The 23,479-nt window shown below is 65.0% G+C and overlaps 1 protein-coding gene across 1 annotated transcript in view; it reads right to left on the minus strand.

Moving 5' to 3' along the window:
- Positions 1-23,479, minus strand: part of Osbpl5 (oxysterol binding protein like 5) — a 58,841-nt gene that overhangs the window by 29,767 nt on the left and 5,595 nt on the right. Inside the window, exons 2-3 of the mRNA XM_078044858.1 lie at positions 4,228-4,384; positions 2,150-2,232 (exon numbers count right to left, since the gene is read on the minus strand). Of these exons, the coding sequence (XP_077900984.1) occupies positions 2,150-2,232; positions 4,228-4,384 (240 nt within the window). The remainder of the gene's footprint in view (positions 1-2,149; positions 2,233-4,227; positions 4,385-23,479) is intronic.

A 23,479-nucleotide genomic window follows, 5' to 3' on the forward strand; every position in this document is an offset into this window, starting at 1 on the left:
GCCACCTCTCATGGGCATTTCTGGAGCCCCACCAGCTCACATCCCTTCTCAGGCGGCCCATGTTATGCCAAGAAGGTGGCGTGAACAAGAAGGTGGTGTGACCAGGAAGGTGGCATGAACAAGAAGGTGGCGTGACCAGGAAGGTGGCGTGACCATGAAGGTGGCATGACCAGGAAGGTGGCGTGAACAGGAAGGTGGTGTGACCAAGAAGGTGGCGTGACCAGGAAGGTGGCGTGACCAGGAAGGTGGCGTGACCAAGAAGGAGGCATGACCAAGAAGGTGGCGTGAACAGGAAGGTGGCGTGACCAAGAAGGTGGCGTGAACAGGAAGGTGGGGTGACCAGGAAGGTGGCGTGACCAGGAAGGTGGTGTGAACAAGAAGTTGGTGTGACCAGGAAGGTGGTGTGAACAAGAAGGTGGCGTGAACAAGAAGGTGGCGTGACCAGGAAGGTGGCGTGAACAAGAAGGTGGCGTGACCAGGAAGGTGGTGTGAACAAGAAGGTGGCGTGAACAAGAAGGTGGCGTGACCAGGAAGGTGGCGTGAACAAGAAGGTGGCGTGACCAGGAAGGTGGTGTGAACAAGAAGGTGGCGTGAACAAGAAGGTGGCGTGACTAGGAAGGTGGCGTGACCAGGAAGGTGGCGTGAACAGGAAGGTGGCGTGACCAGGAAGGTGGTGTGACCAAGAAGGAGGCATGACCAAGAAGGTGGCGTGAACAGGAAGGTGACGTGACAAGGAAGGTGGCGTGAACAAGAAGGTGGTGTGAACTAGAAGGTGGCGTGACCAAGAAGGTGGCGTGAACAGGAAGGTGGCGTGACCAGGAAGGTGGTGTGAACTAGAAGGTGGCGTGAACAATAAGGTGGCGCGAACAATAAGGTGGCGTGACCAGGAAGGTGGCGTGAACTAGAAGGTGGCGTGACCAGGAAGGTGGTGTGAACAAGAAGGTGGTGTGAACAAGAAGGAGGCGTGACCAAGAAGGTGGTGAGACCAAGAAGGTGGCGTGACCAGGAAGGTGGCGTGACCAAGAAGGTGGCGTGACCAGGAAGGTGGTGTGAACAAGAAGGTGGTGTGAACAAGAAGGAGGCGTGACCAAGAAGGTGGCGTGAACAGGAAGGTGGCGTGACCAGGAAGGTGGCGTGAACAGGAAGGTGGCGTGACCAGGAAGGTGGCGTGAACAGGAAGGTGGCGTGAACAGGAAGGTGGCGTGACCAGGAAGGTGGCGTGACCAGGAAGGTGGCGTGAACAGGAAGGTGGCGTGACCAGGAAGGTGGCGTGAACAGGAAGGTGGCGTGACCAGGAAGGTGGCGTGAACAGGAAGGTGGCGTGAACAGGAAGGTGGCGTGAACAGGAAGGTGGTGTGACCAAGAAGGTGGCGTGACCAGGAAGGTGGCGTGAACAGGAAGGTGGCGTGAACAGGAAGGTGGCGTGAACAGGAAGGTGGCGTGACCAGGAAGGTGGCGTGACCAAGAAGGAGGCATGACCAAGAAGGTGGCGTGAACAGGAAGGTGACGTGACCAGGAAGGTGGTGTGAACTAGAAGGTGGCGTGAACAATAAGGTGGCGCGAACAATAAGGTGGCGTGACCAGGAAGGTGGCATGAACTAGAAGGTGGCGTGACCAGGAAGGTGGTGTGAACAAGAAGGTGGTGTGAACAAGAAGGAGGCGTGACCAAGAAGGTGGTGAGACCAAGAAGGTGGCGTGACCAGGAAGGTGGCGTGAACAGGAAGGTGGCGTGACCAGGAAGGTGGCGTGAACAGGAAGGTGGCGTGACCAGGAAGGTGGCGTGACCAGGAAGGTGGCGTGAACAGGAAGGTGGCGTGAACAGGAAGGTGGTGTGACCAAGAAGGTGGCGTGAACAGGAAGGTGGCGTGAACAGGAAGGTGGCATGAACAGGAAGGTGGCGTGACCAGGAAGGTGGCGTGAACAGGAAGGTGGTGTGAACAAGAAGGAGGCGTGACCAAGAAGGTGGCGTGACCAGGAAGGTGGTGTGACCAGGAAGGTGGCGTGAACAGGAAGGTGGCGTGAACAGAGCTGTGCAGCCTGGGATTTGCGTCCCATTCCCTGGCCTGGACGGGGGTTGGCAGGCTCAGCCAGCACCTGCCCTCCCTGAGCAGGCGCCCTGCCCCGGGTCCTCCCACTGCTGGGCTCTTACCGGTGGCACCTTGGCGGTGGAGCCCGAGGTGGGGGGCTCTTCATCTCTTGGCAGTGACAGGCCATTGGGCTCCATGTCCTTCCCTGCAAAGAAGCAGAGGGTGAGGAGGGAACGGGGGCCAGGCTCCCAGGGGTGCAGGGGCCCGGCCGGCGGGGAGGGGCAGGGAGCCAGCAGAGGCAGTGGCTACAGGACGGTGCTCCAGGGGTGCAGGGAATCCAGCAGGCATTGGCCCCGGGAGGACCCGGGGTTCTGACCTGGCTGGGACCACAGGGAGGGAGCGGGGAGGGGCTGGCGGAACCCGGGGGCCTGGGCCTGCTGTGGTGGTGACTTCGGGTCTACGTGGCCCTCAGTCCTCAGAGGGACAGCACGGTATCCAGGCTCACAGGCAGGCTGGGTCCAGGGTGCTGGCCATGTGTCCCTCTGATGGATGCCATGGGCCCCAGTGCTGGACTGAGGGAGTGGGTGGGACAGCGTCCTGGGTCCCAGCGCAGCTGGGCTGAGGGGGAGGAGGGAGGCCCTTGGGTCTGGGTTGGCCCTGGGAGGTGGCCCAGCCCTGGCTCCCCGCTCTGACGCTCTTTCTGAGACCGCATTTACGGGCAGGAGGAAGGCGGGTGGCTGCAGAGGAGGCCCGGAGCCGGAAGGCCCTGCCCACTGCCCTGGCTGTGGGCCTTGGGGCTGGGGTGCGGCTCCTCCTGCCAAAGGCAGTGAGGAGGGGAGTGGAGGGGAGAGGACTGACACCCCAGAACCAGGAAAGCCCTGGGAAGGGCAGGGTGGGACTGGGAGCCCTTCTCTCCAGAAAACAATGACCCAAGGAAGTGGTTCTGCCCCAAGGTCCTGGTGCAGTGCCCACTCAAGGTCGTCAATGTCCCTGTCCCTGAGGATGGCACCCCTGGAGCTTCCGCCCACACTGCACCCATGCCCCAACTGAAGCGGGGTCAGCAGGGGTCCTGTTCACTTTCAGGGTCCCCTCAGCAGATGCTCCGGACTGCTGCCTTGGGCCACTTGCAGTGGGGTGCTGTGTCCTGGGCTGGGAGGACACAGGGGCTCTTGGAGCACCCGAGAGGGGAGTGCCCCCAGCAGGCCAAGGCCGGCCCTGGCTCCTCCTCCCAGCCTGTCCACATCCACTGCCCTGCCCTGCCCCTGGGACCTGTTGCCCCTCTGTTCCTGGGTCTCCCCCAGCCTGGGCCCTGCCCTGCCTGGGCCAGTGACTCTGAGAACCAAGTCCCCAGAGACTGAAGGCCAGCCAGAGCCTTCCTCCCCATGCAGGCCAGTGGACATGGCTGCGGTCAGTGCTGGCATCCAGCTCCCTGGCCTCCCCGGGGCTTCCTCAAGGCCTCCCTGCTCTGGGCCTTGGCTTCCCCGTCCCCATCCGTCAGCTGAGAGGGGACGAGCAGTCCCCAGCCCCAAGGCTCCACACCTCCTCCCTGCCCAGCCACAGAAGGTGGAGGTGGGGTCCATCTGGAGAGTCCTTCCAGGGCAGGCACAGTCAGCTTCTGGCCCCCAGGGCTCCAGAGGGAAGGGCTGGGCTCTCTGGGCTCAGCAGTCACAATGGGGCAGCAGGACTCAGCTGAACCCCACTGGGTGGGGCCGAGTGGGGCAGCAGGAGGCTGGGCCGTGGGGCTGGAAGCAGCAGGGTGCCCGCTCCCTGGTGCGCAGGGCTTCACCCACAAGCTGCACGGCAGCCCAGCAGAACTGAGTTGTCCCCTGGCCAGCACACAGGGCCCTGGTGGCTGGGCATGGGCACCAATGTTGTCCCCATTGTACAGATGAGCAGACTGAGCTTGAGAGACCCAGTAGCTGGCCTGGGGTCAGCCAGCCAGGACAGCAGGGAGGACCCAGGCTGCCTGTCCCTGAAGCTGATGTCCCTGGCCCCAGAAGGCCTCTGGGGGCCCTCTCTGTCTCCAGGCCCAAAGGGCTTTGCCTGCCCCCAGAGGTCACACCAGGAAGTCCCTTGGCCGGCCAGCTTAATGTGCTACAAACCCTTTGTCCCCAGTGGGGTGTGAGCAGAGCGGGCTGCTGCCCTCGACAGCTGCGAGGGCGTGGGGCCTCTGCCACATGCGCCCACAGCTGGTACCTACCTGGGCTAACTGGGCTGAGCTCATTCTCGAATCCCAGGAGCAGGGTCCGCGTGAGCTTCCGGGGGTCGGTCTTGTGCGGGGTGGAGGCCGGCGGACACAGTGAGAAGCGGCGCCGGAGAAAGGCCTCCTCCTTCATGGCGTGGGTGCTGGGGGGCTTCTGGAAGGAAAGGGGGGAGGACACGCAGCTGTGACTCGTGCTGACACCTGGGGCAGCGCCAGGGCTGGACGGCCTGGTGCCAGACGCCGTCTCCTCCTGCGGAGGGGGGGGAGCCAAGTGAGAAAGTGACCCCTCACACTCGGGGACCCCAGGGGGCTGTCCTGAGGAGGACGAGGAGGGCTGGAAGGTGGGCAGGGGTGGGCAGCAGGGAAGGCCACGCTCGGGCAGATGGCTTTGTCCAAGGCTGGCTCTTCCAGGACCACTGCTCGTCCCACATGGACAGACATCTTTGAGAACTCCCAAGCCCCTGGTCTGCAGGACTCTGACCACAGCCAAGTGAACCCAAGTGGGCCATGGACACATGCTGGGCCACCAGACTGGCCCTTTGGCGATGGTACTCCATGGCAGAGAGATGGCCACCAGTCACACAGGCCAAGAGCTGGTCTCTCTGCAGAGAGGACGAGGAAGGCCAGGCCGGGGCGCTGCCGCCACCGCCACCTGCAAAGCACTTGAACAGGGAGACGAGGCCCAGGTGTGCTCAGAGGTGGCCTCATGACTCACAGCAGCCCAGGGGGCCACATTCCTGCCTACAGAGTGGCCAGAAACAGTCCCTGGGTCCCAACAGCAGGAGCATTCGCGGGGTCAGGACATCAGGGGCCTCTGCCCGGGCCTCCCCTGCCCTCCAGCGAGTCCCGCTGGGTGGGTCCAGGAGGGGCTCCGGTCTCGCCTCCTCTGGACCAAGGCCAGCTGTGGGCAAGAGGCAGCCCTGCACCTGAGTAGAGAGAACAGCTGGCCAAGGTCATCCCTTCCCAGGCACGCACCGTTGACGGCACCAAACCCACAAGTCTCAGCGCAGTCTACAGAAGAGGAAACCTCAGCTCTGCAAGTGGAGTGTCATCCTGCAGTTCCGCCAGGGGCGGTGTCACAGGGCGGACACTCGGGCTCTGCTCCTGCGGCTGTTCACTCCCCAGGAACCCCAGCTGACCCCTTCCCTCCCTGCCCAACTGCATGGGAACAGGCCTGCATTCCCTCTGGCTGGCCACGGGCCTGACCCCAGATGCACAAAGCCCTTCCTGCTAGACTTGGGGATCAGGTGGGGCTTCAGGGGTAGGCAGGGTGGCCCAGCATGTCACTGGTGCCAGGGTTTCTGTCACAGCCTGCTGGACTCACAGCAGCCCAGGTGGCCAGAACCTTGTATGGCCCCTACCCAGGGGTCAGAGTGAGGGGCTCTGAGGCAGCACCTTCCTAATTCCATCATGTCACTTGGCACCTGGCATAGCCCCTCACCTTTGCCATTTCAGACATGGAAACTGACTTCAGAGAGAGTAGGGTTTTGGCCCAGGATCACACAACTAATAACATCCATCCACCCTCCCATCCATCCATCCATCCATCCATCCATCCACCCTCCCATCCATCCATCCACTCTCCCATCCATCCATTCACCCATCCATCCTCCCTCCCATACATCCATCCACCCACCTATCCATCTACCCTCCCATCCATCCACCCACCCATCTATCCATCCACCTATCCATCCATCCACCCATCCATCCATCCTCCCATTCATCCACCTACCCATCCATCCACCCTCCCTCCCATTCACCCACCCATCTATCCATCCATCCATCCATCCACTCTTACATCCATCCATCCACCTCTCATCCCTCCATCCATCCACCCTATTCATCCACTCTCCCATCCACCCATCAATCTATCCACTGTCCCATCTATCCATCCATCCACCCCCCATCCATTCATCCATCCACTCATCCACCCTCCCATCCATCCATCCTTCCAAGCATCCATCCATCCATCCATCCTCTCATCCACCCATCTATCCATCCATGTATCCCTCCCCCTCCCTCCCTGAATCTTCCCATCCAGCCATCTGGCCAGCGTGGTTCCCCTTCCTTCCCACTCACCCCACAATAGACACAGCAGGTGGACTTGAGCGACTGACCTCTGGTATGACCCCCCCAACACTGCAGCTCAGTCGTGCCCCAGGGACTAGCCGCTCTGCTGCTGACCCCTGCAGGCAGCGCCAGGGCCCTCAAATCCCCTCTGCCTGCCCAGTTGAGAGGCGGCACCGGGTCATGTTCTGGGTCTGTAGGACTCTCCAGAAGACCCAGCTCCCAGCCTTCCTCACACCCTGCCGTCACAGTGCTGGCAGCCTAAGGCCACTGTCACACACTACCTGGGGGAGGGGTGTTTGTCTCAAGGGCAAGCCCGGGTTACTCAGAACACATGCTGTCCCGTGCCCTGTCCCCAGCTCCCGCGTCTCACCCACTCTGCTCCAGCCACACTGGGGCCCTTGACATGCTAGAAAACACCCAGCCCACTGCTGCTGAGGCCTCCGCCCTGGCCTCCTGCCCTCAGTGCCCCTCGCCCACCTCTCCAGGGCCGGGACTTGCTGATTCCACAGCCGCCGGAGCTTGGCCAGGCCCCAGGCAGCTGCACAGCACATTCTCTGCATGGCCCCGGGGGCTCTGGCCGCTCCCTGTCCCTTCTTTACCCTTTGTTAAGGCTCGGGTGCCTGTGTGCCCACCATGTGATGCCAGCCCCCGGGGCAGGAACACAGGCAGGCGCCTCCTGAGCCAGGAGCTGGGGGGGGATCTGGGTGGTGCCTTCCACACCCAGCCCTCCCAATCGCCGGCTCAGGGGTGGGTCCTCGAGAGGTGACCAGGGATGGTCCTGGGGCTGACATCCACCGTCACCTGGGGAGCTCCCTGTTCGCAGCTGGTGGAAAGAATTAGTGTTTGCAGAGCCCCTGCGGTGGCCCAGAATGAGGTCCTGCCCTCTCGGTGATGGTGGGAGGCCAGGGTTGACCAGAGGGCCTGCAGACCCCGGGGCGGCCAGCCAGGGACTGAGGGGCCAGGCTGGGCCGGCCACTGCCCTTCCCACAGAAGTCCCATGGGAGCCCACCCATGTGGGGAGGGAGATAAAAAGGGTGAGGGAAGGGCAGGTGAGGAGGAGGGGGGACGAGGAGCCAACGCCAGGTGTGGCCACAGCAGCCTGGGAGCCCCAGGCTGGGCAACCGCAGAGCTGCGCTGCCCACCCCTGTCCAGTGCTGCCCACTGAGAAGCCCCCAGGGAGCCCCAGCCCAGGCTCTGGCTGCCGAGGGCTCCAGGAGGTCTCTCTCTGGGCCTGGCTTCTGCCTGTTCAAGACCACCAAGGGCTGAGGTGGGAGCGGCCTCCACTGTCCTCTGTGACCATGGCTGGCCTATGCCCAGGGCCAGCAATGCACCACCCAGTGTCCCAGTCACTCCACGCCCTCATGATCCTAAAGTCCAGGTGCAGGAGGGACTCAGCAGGGCCTGAGGGGAAGAGCCCCAGGGCAAGGACAGCGAGTGGACATGCCTCACCTGCGCAGGCCAGAGGCGAGGCCGAGGGTGGTGCTGGATGAAAGACATGTTTCTGCCGGGTAGGGCCTTGCCCAGGCCCCCAGGCCCCTGAGGAGGGCTTACACGAAGTCTGGGCCAGGAGGCAGCAACCGGGCCGTGGCTAGGGAAGGGGCAGAGGACGGATGGGCCACACTGCCCAGCTCTGGCCCAGGTCCGGGATGAGGGGCTCTGCAGGAAACCAGGCAGGCCAAGGGCCAGCCTGAAGCCACCTGAGCCCTTCCTTGCTCAGGTCCAAACCAGCCACCTCCAGAGTGTGAGGCCTGACCTCCCCCTGCCAGGCCAGGGCATGGTCAGCTGCTGCCCCTGGAGGCACACACATCCGACCACGGAGACCCCTCCTGTCCCCTCCCTGGGTGCAGGGCTTACTGCCACAGCCATCAGCAAACAGCACAGGACGCTGGGAACCACCATCCAGCTCCTGCCTCGGAGCACCTGGCCTTATCAGCCTTGGGGAGACCTGGGGGTGGGTGGGTGGCTTCCCGTCCAGTGTGGGCCAGGCCACTTCCTTGGCCTGCAAGACTCCCGGGAGCAGGGCTGCCACCTACCCTCATCCCCTGCTGGTCCACAAGGCCTGGTCAGCCTGGCCACCTCTCTGTCTTTATTTGTCCCTCGTTGGACCTGGCTGGAGGGAGGGGCAGGCAGCCTGGAAGAGGTGGCTCTGGGCACAGGCTGAGGCCACGGGCGCTGGGTTTTGGCCACGTGTGGATCTCTTCCAGAGGTTTCCTGGGAAACGGGGTGGCGTGGGGTGCTCCCAAGACCCAGAGGGCAGGGGCCGAGCGTCAGGCAGGGCCGCCTGGGGGCTGGGAGCCGGGGACCTGCTGGGGACCCTGGGACTCAGAGGTGGAGGGTGGGCCTGTGGGCTCGGAGCCCTGCTAGGAGGGGAGTGGGGAGGAGGGAGAGCCCCACGCAGCCCTTCCTCCAAGGACCCTGCCCCAGGGCGCCTCTCCGCCAGGTCCCTGAGCTGTACCCCTTCCCCAGGCTCCGCCCTGGGGGCAGCCTCCTGGTCACTTTTCTTGCCCTGCAGGGCCCAGGGGGGCTGGGCTTCCATGGGGGGTGCACCCCTTGCGTCCCCAGCAGGCTGGGCCACTGAAGCCCCTGTGTCCCCTGCAGGCTGGGCCCAGGTGGGGACAGCAGGGCATTCCCAGAGTGGGCCTGGGAGAGGCCGGAGCTGGGCGGGCAGCAGGAGGGCAGGGACGCAGGCCCCCTGTGAGTCCCCGCATCTGCTCCCCGTGGCCCCCGACCCCTGCCGCCGTCTGGGTGTCCAGGTGGCATCTGTGTGGGTCTCTTCCAGAGGTTCACCGGGACTCGGGGGTGGCCCTGCCCGGCAGCAGGGGCCTGGACACCCAGACCTGCAGCCCACTCACGCCTGGAGCCACTGCCTGGCCCCCCTTCCCAGGGCCGCAGGCTCCCTTTCCTGCTGCCCGCTGAGGCTCCAGGCCAGCTGGGAGGTGCGGGGGGAAGGCGGAGAGCACAGCCGGGTCCTCCGTCTCTGGTCCCCCACCCCTGGGAGGGCAGCAGTGGGCTGCTCAGACTCTCCCACCTGGCAGAGGCCTCTCCACCTCAGGAGGCCATGTGGCCAGCCCAGGGCAGCCAGGGCAGGGTGGTGGGGGACAGGACGAGTTCTGCCCCGCTCTGGTCAGACCCGTGTCCCTGAGGACAGTGGCCTCCGGGAGCCGGGACAGGCTCTGTGCTCCCACGCTGAGCCCAGCTGGTGGGCAGCAAGGTGGGGAGGGGAAACTGGCCACCCCCACTGCCCTCCACGCTTCCAGAGACCCTCCTGCCCGTCCCCGGCAGACGGCCACCTTCAGGCAGAACCAAGGGATTCCTGTGAGGAAAGGCCCCTGGTGCCCGTCGGGCTGCCCAGGGGGCCGGGACACGGTGACTGGAGGCCAGGCTGGCCAAGCCTCCGTGAGGGCCGACCAGCCTCTGCTCTCGGGGAACCGCGGAGCCCGACTCACCTCTATCCCACGGCCCGTGCTCAAGGGCAGGGGACGCACGGGGCAAACCCCTCCCTGTGTCCTGCAGAGGCCGGGGACCCGGCGGGGGCAAGGGCCCAGCCTGATGGCCGTGTGACTCAGGCTGGGCACACTTGTCTCTTAGTCCCCTGGGTCGCTCTCGGCGGGAGATCCAGGCCCAGAGCAGCCTGAGGAGTGGCCTGGGCCCCGCTGGCTCGGGGAGGAAAGCCAGGCTCCTGGGACTCTCTACCCACTCGTGGGGCCAGTACGCGTCTGCAGGAGGCCTCCATCATGGAGCCTGCCCCAACGCTTTTGCCTGAACTCCACGGCAGCAGGAAGGCTGTCGGGGGGACACTCTGAATCACACAGGGTCAGGGTCAGGCAGGAAGCAACATGAGCCTACATATTGGCTCTCTCATACCTGATGAAGGTTCTAGGGAAGGACAGACACCCTCAGTTAAAGGACAGTAGTTATCAGCTAAAGGAAAGCAGCCCCCAGCCAACAGTTGAAGGAGAGTAGTCACCACATTGTCACCACCCCCAAACCCTGCTGAGGTCCCCAGGCCACGTGGCTCCACGGAGGGGATCCCAGTACCTGAACCACCCCAGGGACACCACCACACGCCTCGGCCCAGCAACAGTTGCCCCTCCTGGGAGCAGACACCAACCGGAGATACACATGGGCCAGGCCAAGTCCAGGCTGGACTGCCTGCCTGGGGCTCAAACTGGCCAAGCCAGCCGCCCCAGGGAGCAGCAGCCCCTGCAGAGCACCTTGGTGTGCACCCAGATGTGGGGCTGGGCCCCAGGGGCCACCGGATGGCTCTTCCAGCCCAGATGCTGGGCTGAGGGCCTGGGACGCCAGCTGGTCTGGGCAAGGCGGGGCTCACCAGCACCTTTCCCAGAGTCAGGAGCACAGACCCCTGAGGGCTCAGGCCCTGCCTTGCCCCACAGGGAGTGCACCTGAAGACAGCGGGGAGGGGGGGGCTGAGAGGAAGAAGGAGGGTGAAGGGCCAGAGGCGGCCAGATATGGCCAAGGGGGGCCTGAGCCCTGGGAGGGCAGGAAGTGGCCGGCCTGCTCAGGAACAGCATGGGCCACGCCCGGGAGTCCTCCAGCCCCACTCAGTAGAGTCACGTGCCTGGGGGCCTGGCCCATGTCCACCCGGCCTCCTGACCAGGCCAGCGCACCCTCTTGCAGCTCCTCCGCTGGCCGGGCACACCCGACCCGCTCACCACATCCTTTGCAGAAGGAGTCCCAGACAGGAGGCCGGTGGAGGGGGTCCCCGAGGCAGGCCGGACCCCACCGCGTCACACAGGCCCTGACCACTCCTCCCAGGGGAGACAGAGCTCGGAGGCCAGCTGCAGCCTGGGGGTGGCCCTCCAGGTGTGGAGCTGGCTGGAGGCGACAGTGGGGTGGGCCAGCGGTCACTCAGCGCCACCAGCAGAGGGGCCCTAGGGCCCTGCCACCGCGGCAGATCAACACCTCAGCTGAAGGGGCGCAGACCGGGGTGCAGCTGGCCACCGCTTCCAGAGGACAGCCTCCCCACACCTCGGGCCAGCTCTGCCCCTGAGGCCTCGGGTGTGCCCAGGAGTGGGGCCAGGCCCCTGACAGGTCCTGCCCCCGGGAGGCCCTGCTGTTTGGGGAGAAGTCACCACAGAGGCCTCCTGGGCAATGTCCGGTCCCCTCTCCCCGTCCCCCCTGCTGGCCTATGGTGCTGTCTGGGTGGGCCCCCCTACTGGCCTGTGGCGGGTGCTTCTGTGCTGGGTGACGGCCCAGGACACTGTTAAAGGCTCCTCCCTGCAGCTCCTGGCAGGCTGCGGGGTGGCCGCCCTGCGATTGGAGGGTCTCACAGGACATTCATCTCGAGTCCTGCCCACGCTGCCCAGCTGGGCAGTGAGCCACCCAGGGCTCCCTCTGCAGGGAGGACTGAGGGCCCCAGAGTGGTCAGCAGCAGCCTTGCAGAGGCTGAGCCCCCAGAGGAGGGAGGGTGATTCTAGGGGAGCCCTGCCCCCGCCTGGGGGCCACTCTGCCTCTCGGGAAGGGGCAGGCCGCAGGAGCCGGGGTGGGCCCCCTGGGCGCAGGGCCACCCAGGAGCTTGACCGCAGTGGGCTCAGGTAGGGCGGGGAGTGCAAAGCAGGAGCCAGCGGCCAGCCAGGGAGGCCAGCCAGGAAGCGCGGCCCAGCCCCAGTGGCCAGTCCTTTCCCCCAGAGAGGCCCTGGGCACAGGGAGTCTGAACTCAGAGGCCCTGGGTAGGTGGGGCCTCCAGGCAGGGCCTGGCCGTGGGCCTCCCCAGGGTTACAGGGGTATTAAGGGTCAGAAAGGCCAGGACCCCTGGGGCGGGGGTAGGGGCTCCCCCTGTCCCCTGGAGCCCCCATCAGTCGGGCCGGAGCCCAGAGAGGACACCTTCTGCCCACACCTCCTTGGGACCTGGGGCAGCTGGGCAGGCCCGCAGGTCCAGGGTCTGGCCACCCTCGGGCTGTGGCCAGGGCAGGCTGGTCCAGTGCCTGGGGGCTGTGGGAGGCCTAGGGCCAAGAGCCACCTCTCCCCAGCCCCACCCCCAGGGTCGGGGTCACCCACTGCAGAGCAGAAGACCCGGGGCCTGGGAGCACCAGGGAGGACTCCTCCCAGGGCCTGTAGAGAGGCCCCAAGACAAAAAGTGACAGTGACCACAGAGAAGTGGGACTTGCTCCTGGTGTCATGTAGTACTATGGTTGATTTGGGGTCCACTTGACTGGGGCCTGGGATGCCCAGAGAATTGGTCAAACCTTATCCTGGGTGTTCTGTGAAGGGGTTTCGGAACATATTTCATGTTTAAATCAGTAAATTGAGAAAAGAGGACTGCTCTCCCTGAGGTGGTGGGCCATGCCCTAACTAGTCGCAGGTCGGCCCAGAACAGGCGGGCCAGCCCTGCGCGGGGTGGGGGCCTTCCTGTCTGGTGGCCTGGGCGAGGACACCATCCCTCCTCCTGTCATCGGGCCTGGACGGAGGCATCAGCTCTCAGGCTCCAGCTTGCCCACGGCAGACTGGGGACTCTGAGCCAGTTCCCTACCGTACTCTCTGCCCACCCTGCTGTCCTGTTCTCTGGGGACCTAACACCCTGGCCCTGGGCTGGCCTCCCTGGACGGTGAGTAGGGACGCGCATGGGCATAAGCTGAGCTGAACACGTGAGCTCCGACCAAGAGCCAGAGTCCGTAGGAGGAACTCGCAGGCACAGGCTCTTGCCCTGCGCCTCTGGACTCTGCATCGTGGCGCCTGAGCTGGCTGGGGTCAGGGTGGAGTGTCCTCTCTACCCAGCCACTCAACTCCCCTCTCCAGGGAAGAGGTTCTAGATCTGGGGAGCAGAGGCCCCACCCCACCCTGGATGGCACAGCGCAGTGGCCCAGAGCTGCCCCTGGGCCAAGGACTAGGGGGCAGAGCCGAGCTGCTGCTGTCTCTCCTGGCCCAGGGGCCGTCTGCTCCCCGAGGCCCACCTCGGGTGGCTTGGGGCCAAGCTGCCCTCATGCAAATCCACGTGGAGGAGGACGGGCCCCAGACCCCTTCTGCCCTGCACGGCCCCCTTGGTTGCACTCAGAGTGGGACATCCACCAGGGCCCGGGTCATTCTTGGGCAGCACTGGGTGGACACGGGCTGGGGGTGCAGGCTCTGTTGGCCTCGGGCCGAAGCTCTCTCCTTCCTGGCTGTGCCACATCCAGACTCACAAATCGACAGCTCTCTGCCCGGCACCCAGGCTGTCCCCTGCACAGGTGTCCCCTTGCTGAGGGAGCTGGCAGGTGTGGCCAGGCTGAGTGGCCCCTCCTCTTCCTCCCCCCGTCCAGGGGCTGGGAGGACCCTGAGTCTTGAGAGCAATAAAGACCCCAAGAGCCCAAGTGTCCCACCTTCCTGCTGTCTGTCCACCACAATGCAGTAGCCGAGACACCAGGGCTGAGTCACCCGGTCACATGGCGGGTTAGGGAGGGAGGTGGCACTTAGCCCTGGCACCACACCTCCGTGGAGAGCTGCACGCTGCCACAGGGGCACCAGGCCCGGCACCGCCCAGAGACGCTAGCTGGGCTGTGGGTCTGTCCAGTTGGGAGGCCCCACCTGCTGCCACAGGCTCCCCCACGCTGCCCCCACCCCACTCACCGCTCAGCGTCCAGCTGATAGACGGGGAGACTGAGCACTGGGAGAGGAGAACCACCCCACAGCCCAGGGCCACAGTGATCACCAGGAGCCGCCACGTCCCTCGCCCTGGGCTGGCCTGTCTCCCCAGTCACCCACTGTCCTCTTCCTCCAGCAGGTCACATTGTGTGCCCTACCTGAGGCCAGCCAGGATGGCAGCCAGGGTGATTCTGACAGGGCCTGTCCTCCCAGCACAGGCAGGGAGTCCCCACCCCCAGGTGGGACGGCTCCACCCACACTGAGCACCATGGAGAGGAGGGGTGCCCCTCACCCGCACCCTGGGTCCTGCGCACAGTGAGTGGACAACCCTTGTCTATACCTGGGTGCTGCACACAGTGGGTGGACACCCCTCACCTGCACCCCGAGTCCTGTGCACAATAGGTAGACGTCCCTCACCTGCACCCTAGGTCCCACGCACAGTGGGTGGACACCCCTCACCTGCATCCCGGCCCCTGTGCACAGAGGCTCAGCCCTGTGCTTGGCCCGATGTGAGCAGCACCACGAGTGCCCACTGAGTGCTGTGTGCAGAACTGCCCCCTGGCCAGGCGCTGCCTGGTCCCCATCTCAGATGCAGAGAAAGGGTCACCTGAACTCTCTCTGAGGGGACTGACGGGGTCTCAGGGCCCAGGCCCCTCCCGCAGCCTCTGGCACGTGGCCATGCTCACCACTGACCATCCAGGGACAGCTAGAGTCCAGGCAGGGACAGCTACTGGGGTTGAGCAGGAGAGAGGGGACAGGTGTGTGCTAGAGCCAACCTCTGGGCCTATCTGGGACGGCCAGCTGAGACAGTCCTAGTGGCCCGCCAGCCTGCGGGTGGCTCAGGGCTGTGGCCTCGGGGGCCCCTCCCCATGGTGTGGGGAGCTGGCTTCGCCAGAAGTCACCGTGCGCCTGGAGTGAAAGCCGCCTGCCAGGCGGGCGAGGCCAGACCCTGCTGTGCTCTTCTTGCCACCTGCCAGTGGAGCCTGGAGGTGACAGCTCAGGGGGCAGTGACCACACCCAGCCCCCCGGCTCACTGCGGGGGGAACCCGGGGGGACGCTGGCTTCATGTGAGGTGTCCGAGACTGGCCCTGGGCTGCCTGCAGGGCCCCACACCCAAGCTGGCAGGTTCCCACGGAGCTGGGGTCCCCAGGCTGAGGGCCCGCTGTCCAGAGCCCTGAGGACCCCCCTTGCAGGGTTTTCTCCTGGCCTCTCCCTGCTGGGCTGAGGCCCTCAGCCTGACCCCAGCCTGACCCAGCTTCCCCGGGGAGGGGTGCTGGGCTCAGACCTGGAGGTCCCCGAAGGCCTGGGTAGTGGTGGCGCCAGTGGGAGGTGGTGCAGCTTGCAGGACGTGGGGCCGGGTGGGAGGTCCCCTTCCCGGGGGAGGCTGCTCAGAGCACCAGCTGGAAAGTAGGCTCCAGTGAGGATGTGGCAGGGCCACCCTCGTGTCACCATGCCTTGGCTCCTCCTGAGGGCACCTGACACCTACACCTTGGTCCCTGTGGTTAGGGTGGCACGGAGGGCACCTGTGAGTCCCAGGTGGCTCAGCCTCGGCTCTCCTGCAGCACAGGCCACCTCCTGCCATCTGAGGAGCTGTAGTGACCGCCTTCCTCTGGTCCACAGGCCTGCTCCGGCCACCCCGGGCCGTCCTGCCTGGCTGCCTCCTCCTCCTCCCCAGAGGCCCACGGTGCAGGGCCACAGGTTCCTCCCTGGAGAAGCCGCGGGGCTCCAGGGGGGGCATCCAGCCGGGGGCCTCACACAGGGCAGGCTGTGCTGGCTAGCGGGCACTGCCGAGCAAGCACCAAGTCCCACTGCCCCCTCACGCCCCCCAGGACACACCCCGGGGCCCTCCAGGCCTCCACCATGTGTCCCCAGGGACAGGCCGGGGCCCCCTCCATCCGCTCTCAGGCAGATGCCCTGGAGGGCTGCAAGGCCAGTGGGATGAGAGCCCCGAGGGACGCGAGGCCCTGGCCGCAGGCTGAGTCATGGACAGAGGTCCAGAGGCCCCTCGCCACCCCTGGCCCCTTGGTCCCCCCAGGCCATCAGAGCTGAGAAAGGTCCCTGGGGACAGGTAAGAAGCGGAGCTTGTCCTCCAAGCCTAAAGCGGGTGTGTCGCTGACATGCTGGTCACACCCTGAGAGATGAGTCAGGCAAGCACTGCCCCACCTCGTGAGCAGCACTGAGATGACACAGAGCACCTGGCGGCTGTGGCTGGGGACAGCAAGGGCCCTGGCAGCACCGCGTCCTCTGATCCAGACTGGCCGTAGGCACCTGCATGAGGTTGGTCATGTTGGGCGGTCACCTCTCCTGGCCCCTGACTCTGGGGACACCACCTTGTGCCCTACCCAGGCCCCCAGCCGGCCTCACATGCCTCGCCCACAGGGCAGAAGGCAGGCCCTCCTCTGGCCACAAGCAAGAGTCCCCCTCCTGTCACCAGTAGGCAGGAGAGGGGGCCCGTGGGGGTGGTGGCTCCCAAGGTTGGTGTGCTCCACAAGAGGGGCTGCATCTCTTTCCCGGAACAACCCCAACAATGGCCCCAAGCTGGGCGCCTTACGGCGACAGGGTCTTACTCTCCCGGGTTCGGGATCCTCCTGATCCAAAGCCACGGCTTCAGCGGGTCACACTCCCCCCAAGGTCAAGGGAAAGTCCTCCCTGCCTCTTCCAGCTTCTGGGGCTCCAGGTGTCCCTGGCTTGTGGCCACATCTTAGGCCACATGTATGTCTCTGCCTCAAATCTCTCTCCCTCCCGTGTAAGTCACTGGATTCACAGTCACCTGGAACGCCTGCCAGATCCAGGTGACTCACACAAGATCCTTCGTCACAACCGTAAGGAGGGGACTGCTTTCTCCTGCAGCCCCTGAGCTCACCCGCATCAGCCACCCTCCCGCCGGAAACCCACAGTCCCATCCGTCCACCTGGGGGTCCAGATCTGCTTCTGGGCCCCCTTCCCTCTGCTGGGGCGGTGCCCAGCATGGAGTGGCACAGGAAGGGGTGGCCCGGGGACTGCCCTCCTGAGGACACTGCCCAGACCCCACACTCGGGCCCCAGCCCGAGGCCCGGCATTCAGAGCAGCACGTGCATTCTACAGATGAGAAGCTGGAGCGAGACCAGCAGGACACGGCCACCGTGGGCCAAGCCTGGGGCAGAACCAGGCCTGCTGACCTTCCGGGCAGTCCAGCAAAGGGCCCTGGGGTTCTATCTGACCCCTGGGCTGTCACAGGGGAAGGACGTGCCACCCCTGGTGTTCCCCAGGAGGCTGGTGGGCTGAGAGTAAGGGGTGGCCTGTACATTCACCCTGGGCCTGCAGGCCAATGCCCCCCGAACCCAGGCAGCAGGGGTCACTCCACCAGCAAGGACAGCGTTCCCTTCGAGGGAACCACCCACCCGCCCAGCTCAGGCCAAGGCCAAGCTAGCGGCCTCGGCCCCGGCAGCCCAGAGAACCCGGCCATTGTGCCTATCCAATGTGCCCACCTCACCAGACACCGGGAGTGAGACCAAGACCCCACAGCCCGCAGGGAGCCCCCAGACTGGTGTGGGTGCAGCAGGTCCGGCCCACTGCATGTCACTGCTGCCTGCGGTGGTCAGCCCTGAGGGAGAACTTCCTAGTTCCTAGACCTTGGAGGAGACAGGGTTTGCTTGGGGGAGGTGGGGGAGGAAGGGGAGAAAAGGGTCTTGCTAGTGGATCCCTCTACTGGACATGGGGGACCCCAGAGAGAGCCCGCAGGTGGGACTCCTGCCTAAGAGGAAGTGGGGCCTAGGCACAGTGGCCCCTCTGTCATGCTACAGCTGCTGGACCCAGGATAGTGTATTTGGGGACCCGGCTGTCCTTGTCCCTCTTGGCCCTGAGTTCCCACTGCACTTTTAACGGGGCTGGAAGCCGCTCCTGAGGGGCTGGGGAGAGGGCAGCGCTGGGCTGGGACCTGGGGCCCGAGTGAACCTAATTAAGTCCTGTTCTAGAAAAGTCCGCACAGAGAGGCAGAGACCGCACCTCCCCCCAGGCCCTCCTGCCACACCCAGCCGATGCAGGGGGGACACAGACAGGTGCCTGCTGAGGGCAGAGGGGCACTGGCAGCTGCTGTGGAGCCACAGCCCCGCCCCCAGCCCCCCAGGACTTAGTACAGAGGATCATAAGCCCCCAGGTGGCCCCGACTGTGCCCAGGCCTGCTCAGTCACCCCCCAGCCCAGCTTCAGTTTCCCAAAGGCAAACCCAGGGCCTGCGAGTGACGAGTTCCATTCTTTGACGTGGCTCCAGAGTGAGCAGATAGGATAGGAGCCAGGACAGTGGCTTTCACAGGGACCATGCATGTGTCACCAGCTGTGTGACTCACCCAGTCCTGAGGGGCCAGGCTGGGCAGGGTCCTGGCTGGCCAAGCCTTGGTAGCCTCTGTATGGCTGACGCTCACTGCACTGCTGGGGCCTGCGTGGCCTTGTGTGCGAAGTGCTGAGCTGGACAGGGGTCTCCAGGCACAGGGAGACCCTGGCAGAAGCCCCAGGGAGAGGTGTCCTTGGATAAGTGCCCCAGAGGGCCTGGCGTGGGGCTGGGCATGGCTCCTGCCCCTGCTGGGCGGCCTGAATCCACACAAGTCAGACAAGGTGCAGGGCTGGCCGCAGTGATGGGGCAGCTGTGTGCAGGGGCAGCCTGGACGCCATGCCGCGTGCACACGGCCCTGAGCTGGCCCAGCCAGAAAGGTGGGTGGCGTAGGCCTCGCACGGCCACTGAAGGGTAAGGGGTCTGGGGGCAGGCGGGTGGGCACCAGTGCGGATCTCGCCGCGCAGTATTGACGATACTCGCTCTGCAGGTCATGGCCTCCGTCTCGCCTGGTCACCTCCACAGATGCACGTCACTGCTACTGTTGGATGTACCAGCAGAGCCATTGGCAGGCCCACGTGGGTAAGAGGTGAGGGGACCAGAACTGTGGGGATGGGAGGAGCCGCGGCCCCTGGGTGCAGCGGGGAGGTGGGGTCCCCTGCAGGGCCCTCTGCAGGAGCCAGCCTCCCTTACCCACCCAGGGACCGCAGCCTGTATGCCCACTGTTCCCGCACCTCACCCAGCTGCCCTCAGTACCCAGGACCGGCCAGACTCAGGCCAGGGCCACTTCCCAGTGGAGGCCAGGAATGTGGCAGAGCCAGGGTCCCTCAGTGGGGCAGGAGGTGCCCCAGGCCACCCCTCCCTCTCTCAGTCCCCAGCACTCTGCTTAACCCTCCCTGGGCCACAGCACTGCAGCCCTCCCACCCCACACTCCACCCTGAGCAAGGAGCCAGCAGCCCTGCAGGCCCTGGGGACAGGTCACCAGGGAGCAGCTGTCAGCTCCCCTGCCAGGTACTGGCAGTCCCCCAGGCTGTTCACGCCCATCTTACAAACCGGGATGGAGCCCTGTGCTGCCCAGACTGACCACAGGTCCCCAGAGCCCTGGCCTGCTCCAGCAGGGCCCCCATCTGCCCCTCGATGGTCAAAATGACCCCAGGAGCCAGGCAGCCTGGGGCACAAGGGCCAGCTGTGGTGACTGCAATGTGCTTGGTGCACAGAGGCCTGACATGTGCAGTCCAAGGGCCCTGTGTCCCCTCCTCCCCGACTGCCCACCCTCCCGCACACACACACACACACCATGCACGTGCACCGAGGACACGCCAGCACACACGTGCCCACGCAGAGCCCGCACACACACACATGTTGCAGGGACACACAGGCTGCAAGTATGCAAACAGATGTGCAGGCGCAGAACCACTTAAAAACACGCGTGCACACGCAGACACACGGACACACGGGTACACACGCTCGGCAAGTCACGGGCGCCCCGGGCCTGTCCCTCAGCCCATCTTCCTCCTGAGAGGGCTCTCCCTGGGGCCAGGGACTGCAGGTGGCTCCTGGCAGCACTGAGGTGAGGAGTCTCTGGGGGGTGGTGACCCAGGCGCCCAGGTGGGCACATCTAGGTCAGCCATTTCACAGGAGGCCAGGGTGGAAGTCTCGCCCACCAAAGCTGAGCCCCTGGCCCACGCCTAGGGGCTGGCCAGGGGCACTCGCTAGACAGACTCTCCTCCAGGGAGGAGCGGGCGCCTGCCCTCCTGGGCAGCTCCCCAGCCCGGCGCTGCCTTGTGTCCAGCTCCCCACCCGGTAGGTGAGCATCAGCCTGAGGCTCCTCGCTTTTCTGGGGCAGCAAGGCCGTACCTGTGAACCCAGGTGGCCCCTCCCTGCCCACCCCCGTGCCCAGGGCTGGGAGGACGGAGTGCCCACTGCAGTGGTGTCACCCCAAGTCCAAGTCCACAGAGCCCCCTTCTCTCCACCAGGTCCGGCTCTCAGCCCACCTCCCTGGGTGTCACAAAGCGCTGGACCACTGTCCCAGTGGCCCCTTCGTGGGGTAGACGGGTCAGGTGCACCCCCCAAAGATAGGTCCTGGCCCCAGGACTCGTGGCCATGCCTGTCTTTGGGTCTTTATTTTCACTTCTGATGGAGCTAAGGACGGAACCCAGGCCCCTGCTCCACCAGTGCAGCTGTCCCTGGAAAGGGTCTCTGCAGATGGACTGACCTAAGGCAAGGTGACGCAGTCTAAGGTGGCCCCAGATCCATAAGACAAGGTGACATGGCCTAAAGGGACCCCGGATCCATAAGACAAGGTGACGCAGCCTAAGGTGGCCCCAGATCCATAAGACAAGGTGACACGGCCTAAAGGGGCCCCAGATCCATAAGGCAAGGTGACGCGGCCTAAGGTGGCCCCGGATCCATAAGACAAGGTGACACGGCCTAAAGGGGCCCTAGATCCATAAGACAAGGTGACATGGCCTAAAGGGGCCCTGGATCCATAAGACAAGGTGACGTGGCCCCGGATCCAATGCGAGGTTCTTACAAGAGAGAAAGAGAGGCAGACGCAGAGGAGAGTGACGTAACCTGTGGCAGAGACTGGAGAGCTGTGGCCTCAGCCCAGGATCACCTGGGGCCCGGAGCTGGAGGAGGCCACAGGCCAGGATCCTCTGGAGCCTGGAGCTGGAGCAGGCTGCGGGACCCTCCCTGGAGCCTCTGGAGCGAGCCTTCCCCACAGCACCTTGACTTCAGAGCTCCCGGCCCCGGGGCGAGGAACGGATCCGCTGCTCTAGCCCACACTCGTGGTCACTTGCTGTAGCTGCCCAGGACGCAGAGGCACCGGGTTGGGGCTGAGAGGGAGAAGGGCCTGACAGCCCTCAGGACGTGGCGGAAGGACCTGCTGCCATGGGCACTGACGAGGCTATCGGTGCCATCCTCCTCGCAGCCCCACCAAGCCGACCTGGCCACTCCACTCAGCCCAGCCACACTCTGTGCCCTGCCTGGGCATGGACACCACCCACGTCCTGTCCCACTCAGAAAAGCCAGGGGCTGAAGGTGGCGTGTCCCTTTAAATCTCGCTCTCACCCCCCCATGCCCCTGCTGCAGAGGCCACCACTGTACAGCTGTAGGGAAGCACGAGAGCCTCAGAGGAAGGTGGGTGACGTGGAGACGCCAGCCTGTCCCCTGGGAGGGTCTCCAGGTGACTTGGCAATGCTGGGCTGGGCACCTGGGTGGCCCCAAGTGGAGGTCACCTTCTCTCAGGCCCTGTGTGCAGGGTCTCTGTCCCGGACAGCTGCCCTCCCCACGCTGCCTCAGCCAGACTGGACAAGCTGTGCATATCACCTGTGCCTCCCGGCCACGGGCTGCTCAGGGCAGCCTCACCAGACAGTTCCAGGAAGACCAGGGCCCTGTGATGTCTCTCCAGCTCCTGCCCGTGCGGAGGGACAACACTGGTCCCTACTGTGCCTGGGCCTGCTCCCCTCTCCAGCAGAAGTGGGGTGGCCTTGGCAAGGCCCACGGCAGAGGAGCTGCTCTGGGCAGGGCTGCCCTGCAGAGCCTCGGCTGGTCCTGCCCGTCCTGATCTGAGCACCGCGGCCCAGCGGTAGTCAGGGGCGGTGCTGGCTGGGCAGCGTCCCTCAGCACCTGCTACCTACCACAAGTGATGCTGACCTGCAGCTTCAGCAATGACCTCAACCTCCAGGAGAGTCAGGGATGGACCCAGGAGGGACCTGGCCACACTCTGATGGGCACCTGCTGGGCCCATTTTCTGGGCCCACGTCCCTCCATAGGTGCCCCAGGAGCCTGACCACAGGGACCAGCTCCAGAGACAGATGGAAACAAACTGAAGGACTTCCCCGGGATGGGGTCGGACTGACGGGTGTAGGGAGCATGGAAACGTGCCGGAACGCCTCCTGACGGCCGTGGCCTGGGACCAAGTTCCCTGGAGACCTTGTGTTCTCCGCACACCTGCCGGTGCCAAGCCCCCTGGTGACAGAGTCAGTGCCCTGGATGGAGAGAGGAAAGGCTTTCCAGGCCAGGGAGGGCATCTGCAGACCTCAGTGTGGGTGGTGGGCAGCCCTGGCTGCTGGCCCTGTGCTCCAGGTGGGCTCAACAGTGAGCCCAGGCTGCCAGAGACCCACCAGAGTGAGCAGCCTGCAGCCCTGCAGAGCAGGGACAAGAGGGTGGCCCTGCCTCCGCCTGCTGAGGGGACTGGCACACCACCCCCTCTGGCCAGGTAGCATTGGCTGAGGGCTGGCAGCCACTATGGGGGGGATCCAGGTGGTTGAGAGCCAGTTGGGGGTGCCTGGGAGGCACAGGCAGTGAGGGCGGGGACCCCAACAGCGGCCATCACACACACCTGGACCACGGGGGCCATGGGCCCCTCAGATGTGTTCAAGATGGACACTTAGGAGCCTCCACAAGCACTTGCCCACCGTCCAGGAAGGATGACAGGGGCCACTTGAACAGGACCTGCTACCAGGCCCTGTCCCCAAGTGGCCGGGCCCTCAGGTTGCACACGGGCCGACGCCTTGCATTCCTAGCTCCAGGCCTCGTCTGCACACCTCAAATGCTCCCAGCCTGTGTGACCAGGCACCCCGTGTCCTCCCAGCAACTCTGCCCTTCGGGGACCTGCCATCCCACACGCTGCTATTCAGAGGCAGAATCTAGGCCTCGCTTCGGTGGGGGCCACACGCCCCCGCAGGAGCCAGGCCCAAAGTGGAAACGCTGCGTGGTGCTGCGGCAGGAAAGCCGCTGCTTCTTCCTCTGCCCCAAGGAGATCAGAGGACCCCACGAGGCAGCAGGCCCAGGGCTGGCCGCCTGCGGCGCGGCCTGCTTCTGTGTCTGTCCCTGTCCTTTTCTTTCTGGCCCCAGGACTACAGGGGAGCGGGGCTGGTCATGTGGGAGAGTGGGGCGGTGGTTCCAGCAGCGGGTCATCTGTTGCCCCAGGATGTGCACCCGGAGGTCACGAGGGCGCAGCAAAGTGCTCTGCGACACCCAGGAAACCGGCTTCCAGAGCGGAGGGCGGGGTGGGGGGCAAGACCCCCGACCACAGTCTCGCAGCTTCCAAACTTCTTGAAACAAGTGGAAACTTTTCCTTGCATAAAAGTATGGTCTGGGGAGCAGGGGCGGTGGGGAGGGCTTCAGGCAATGCGCGCACTGGAGGCCGCGCTGTCCCCAAGCTCCCGCCTGGTGATGCTGGTGTGCAGGAGCCCCAGGACCTGCTGCTAGGGACCCTCAAAGACCGGGAGCTGAGGCTGGCGAGGGGCAGCACAATGACCCTGTGTTCTCAGAGCCATTCTCTCTCCCC

The sequence above is a fragment of the Ictidomys tridecemlineatus genome, chromosome 4, assembly GCF_052094955.1.
Source record: "Ictidomys tridecemlineatus isolate mIctTri1 chromosome 4, mIctTri1.hap1, whole genome shotgun sequence".
Classification (NCBI taxonomy): Eukaryota; Metazoa; Chordata; class Mammalia; order Rodentia; family Sciuridae; genus Ictidomys; species Ictidomys tridecemlineatus.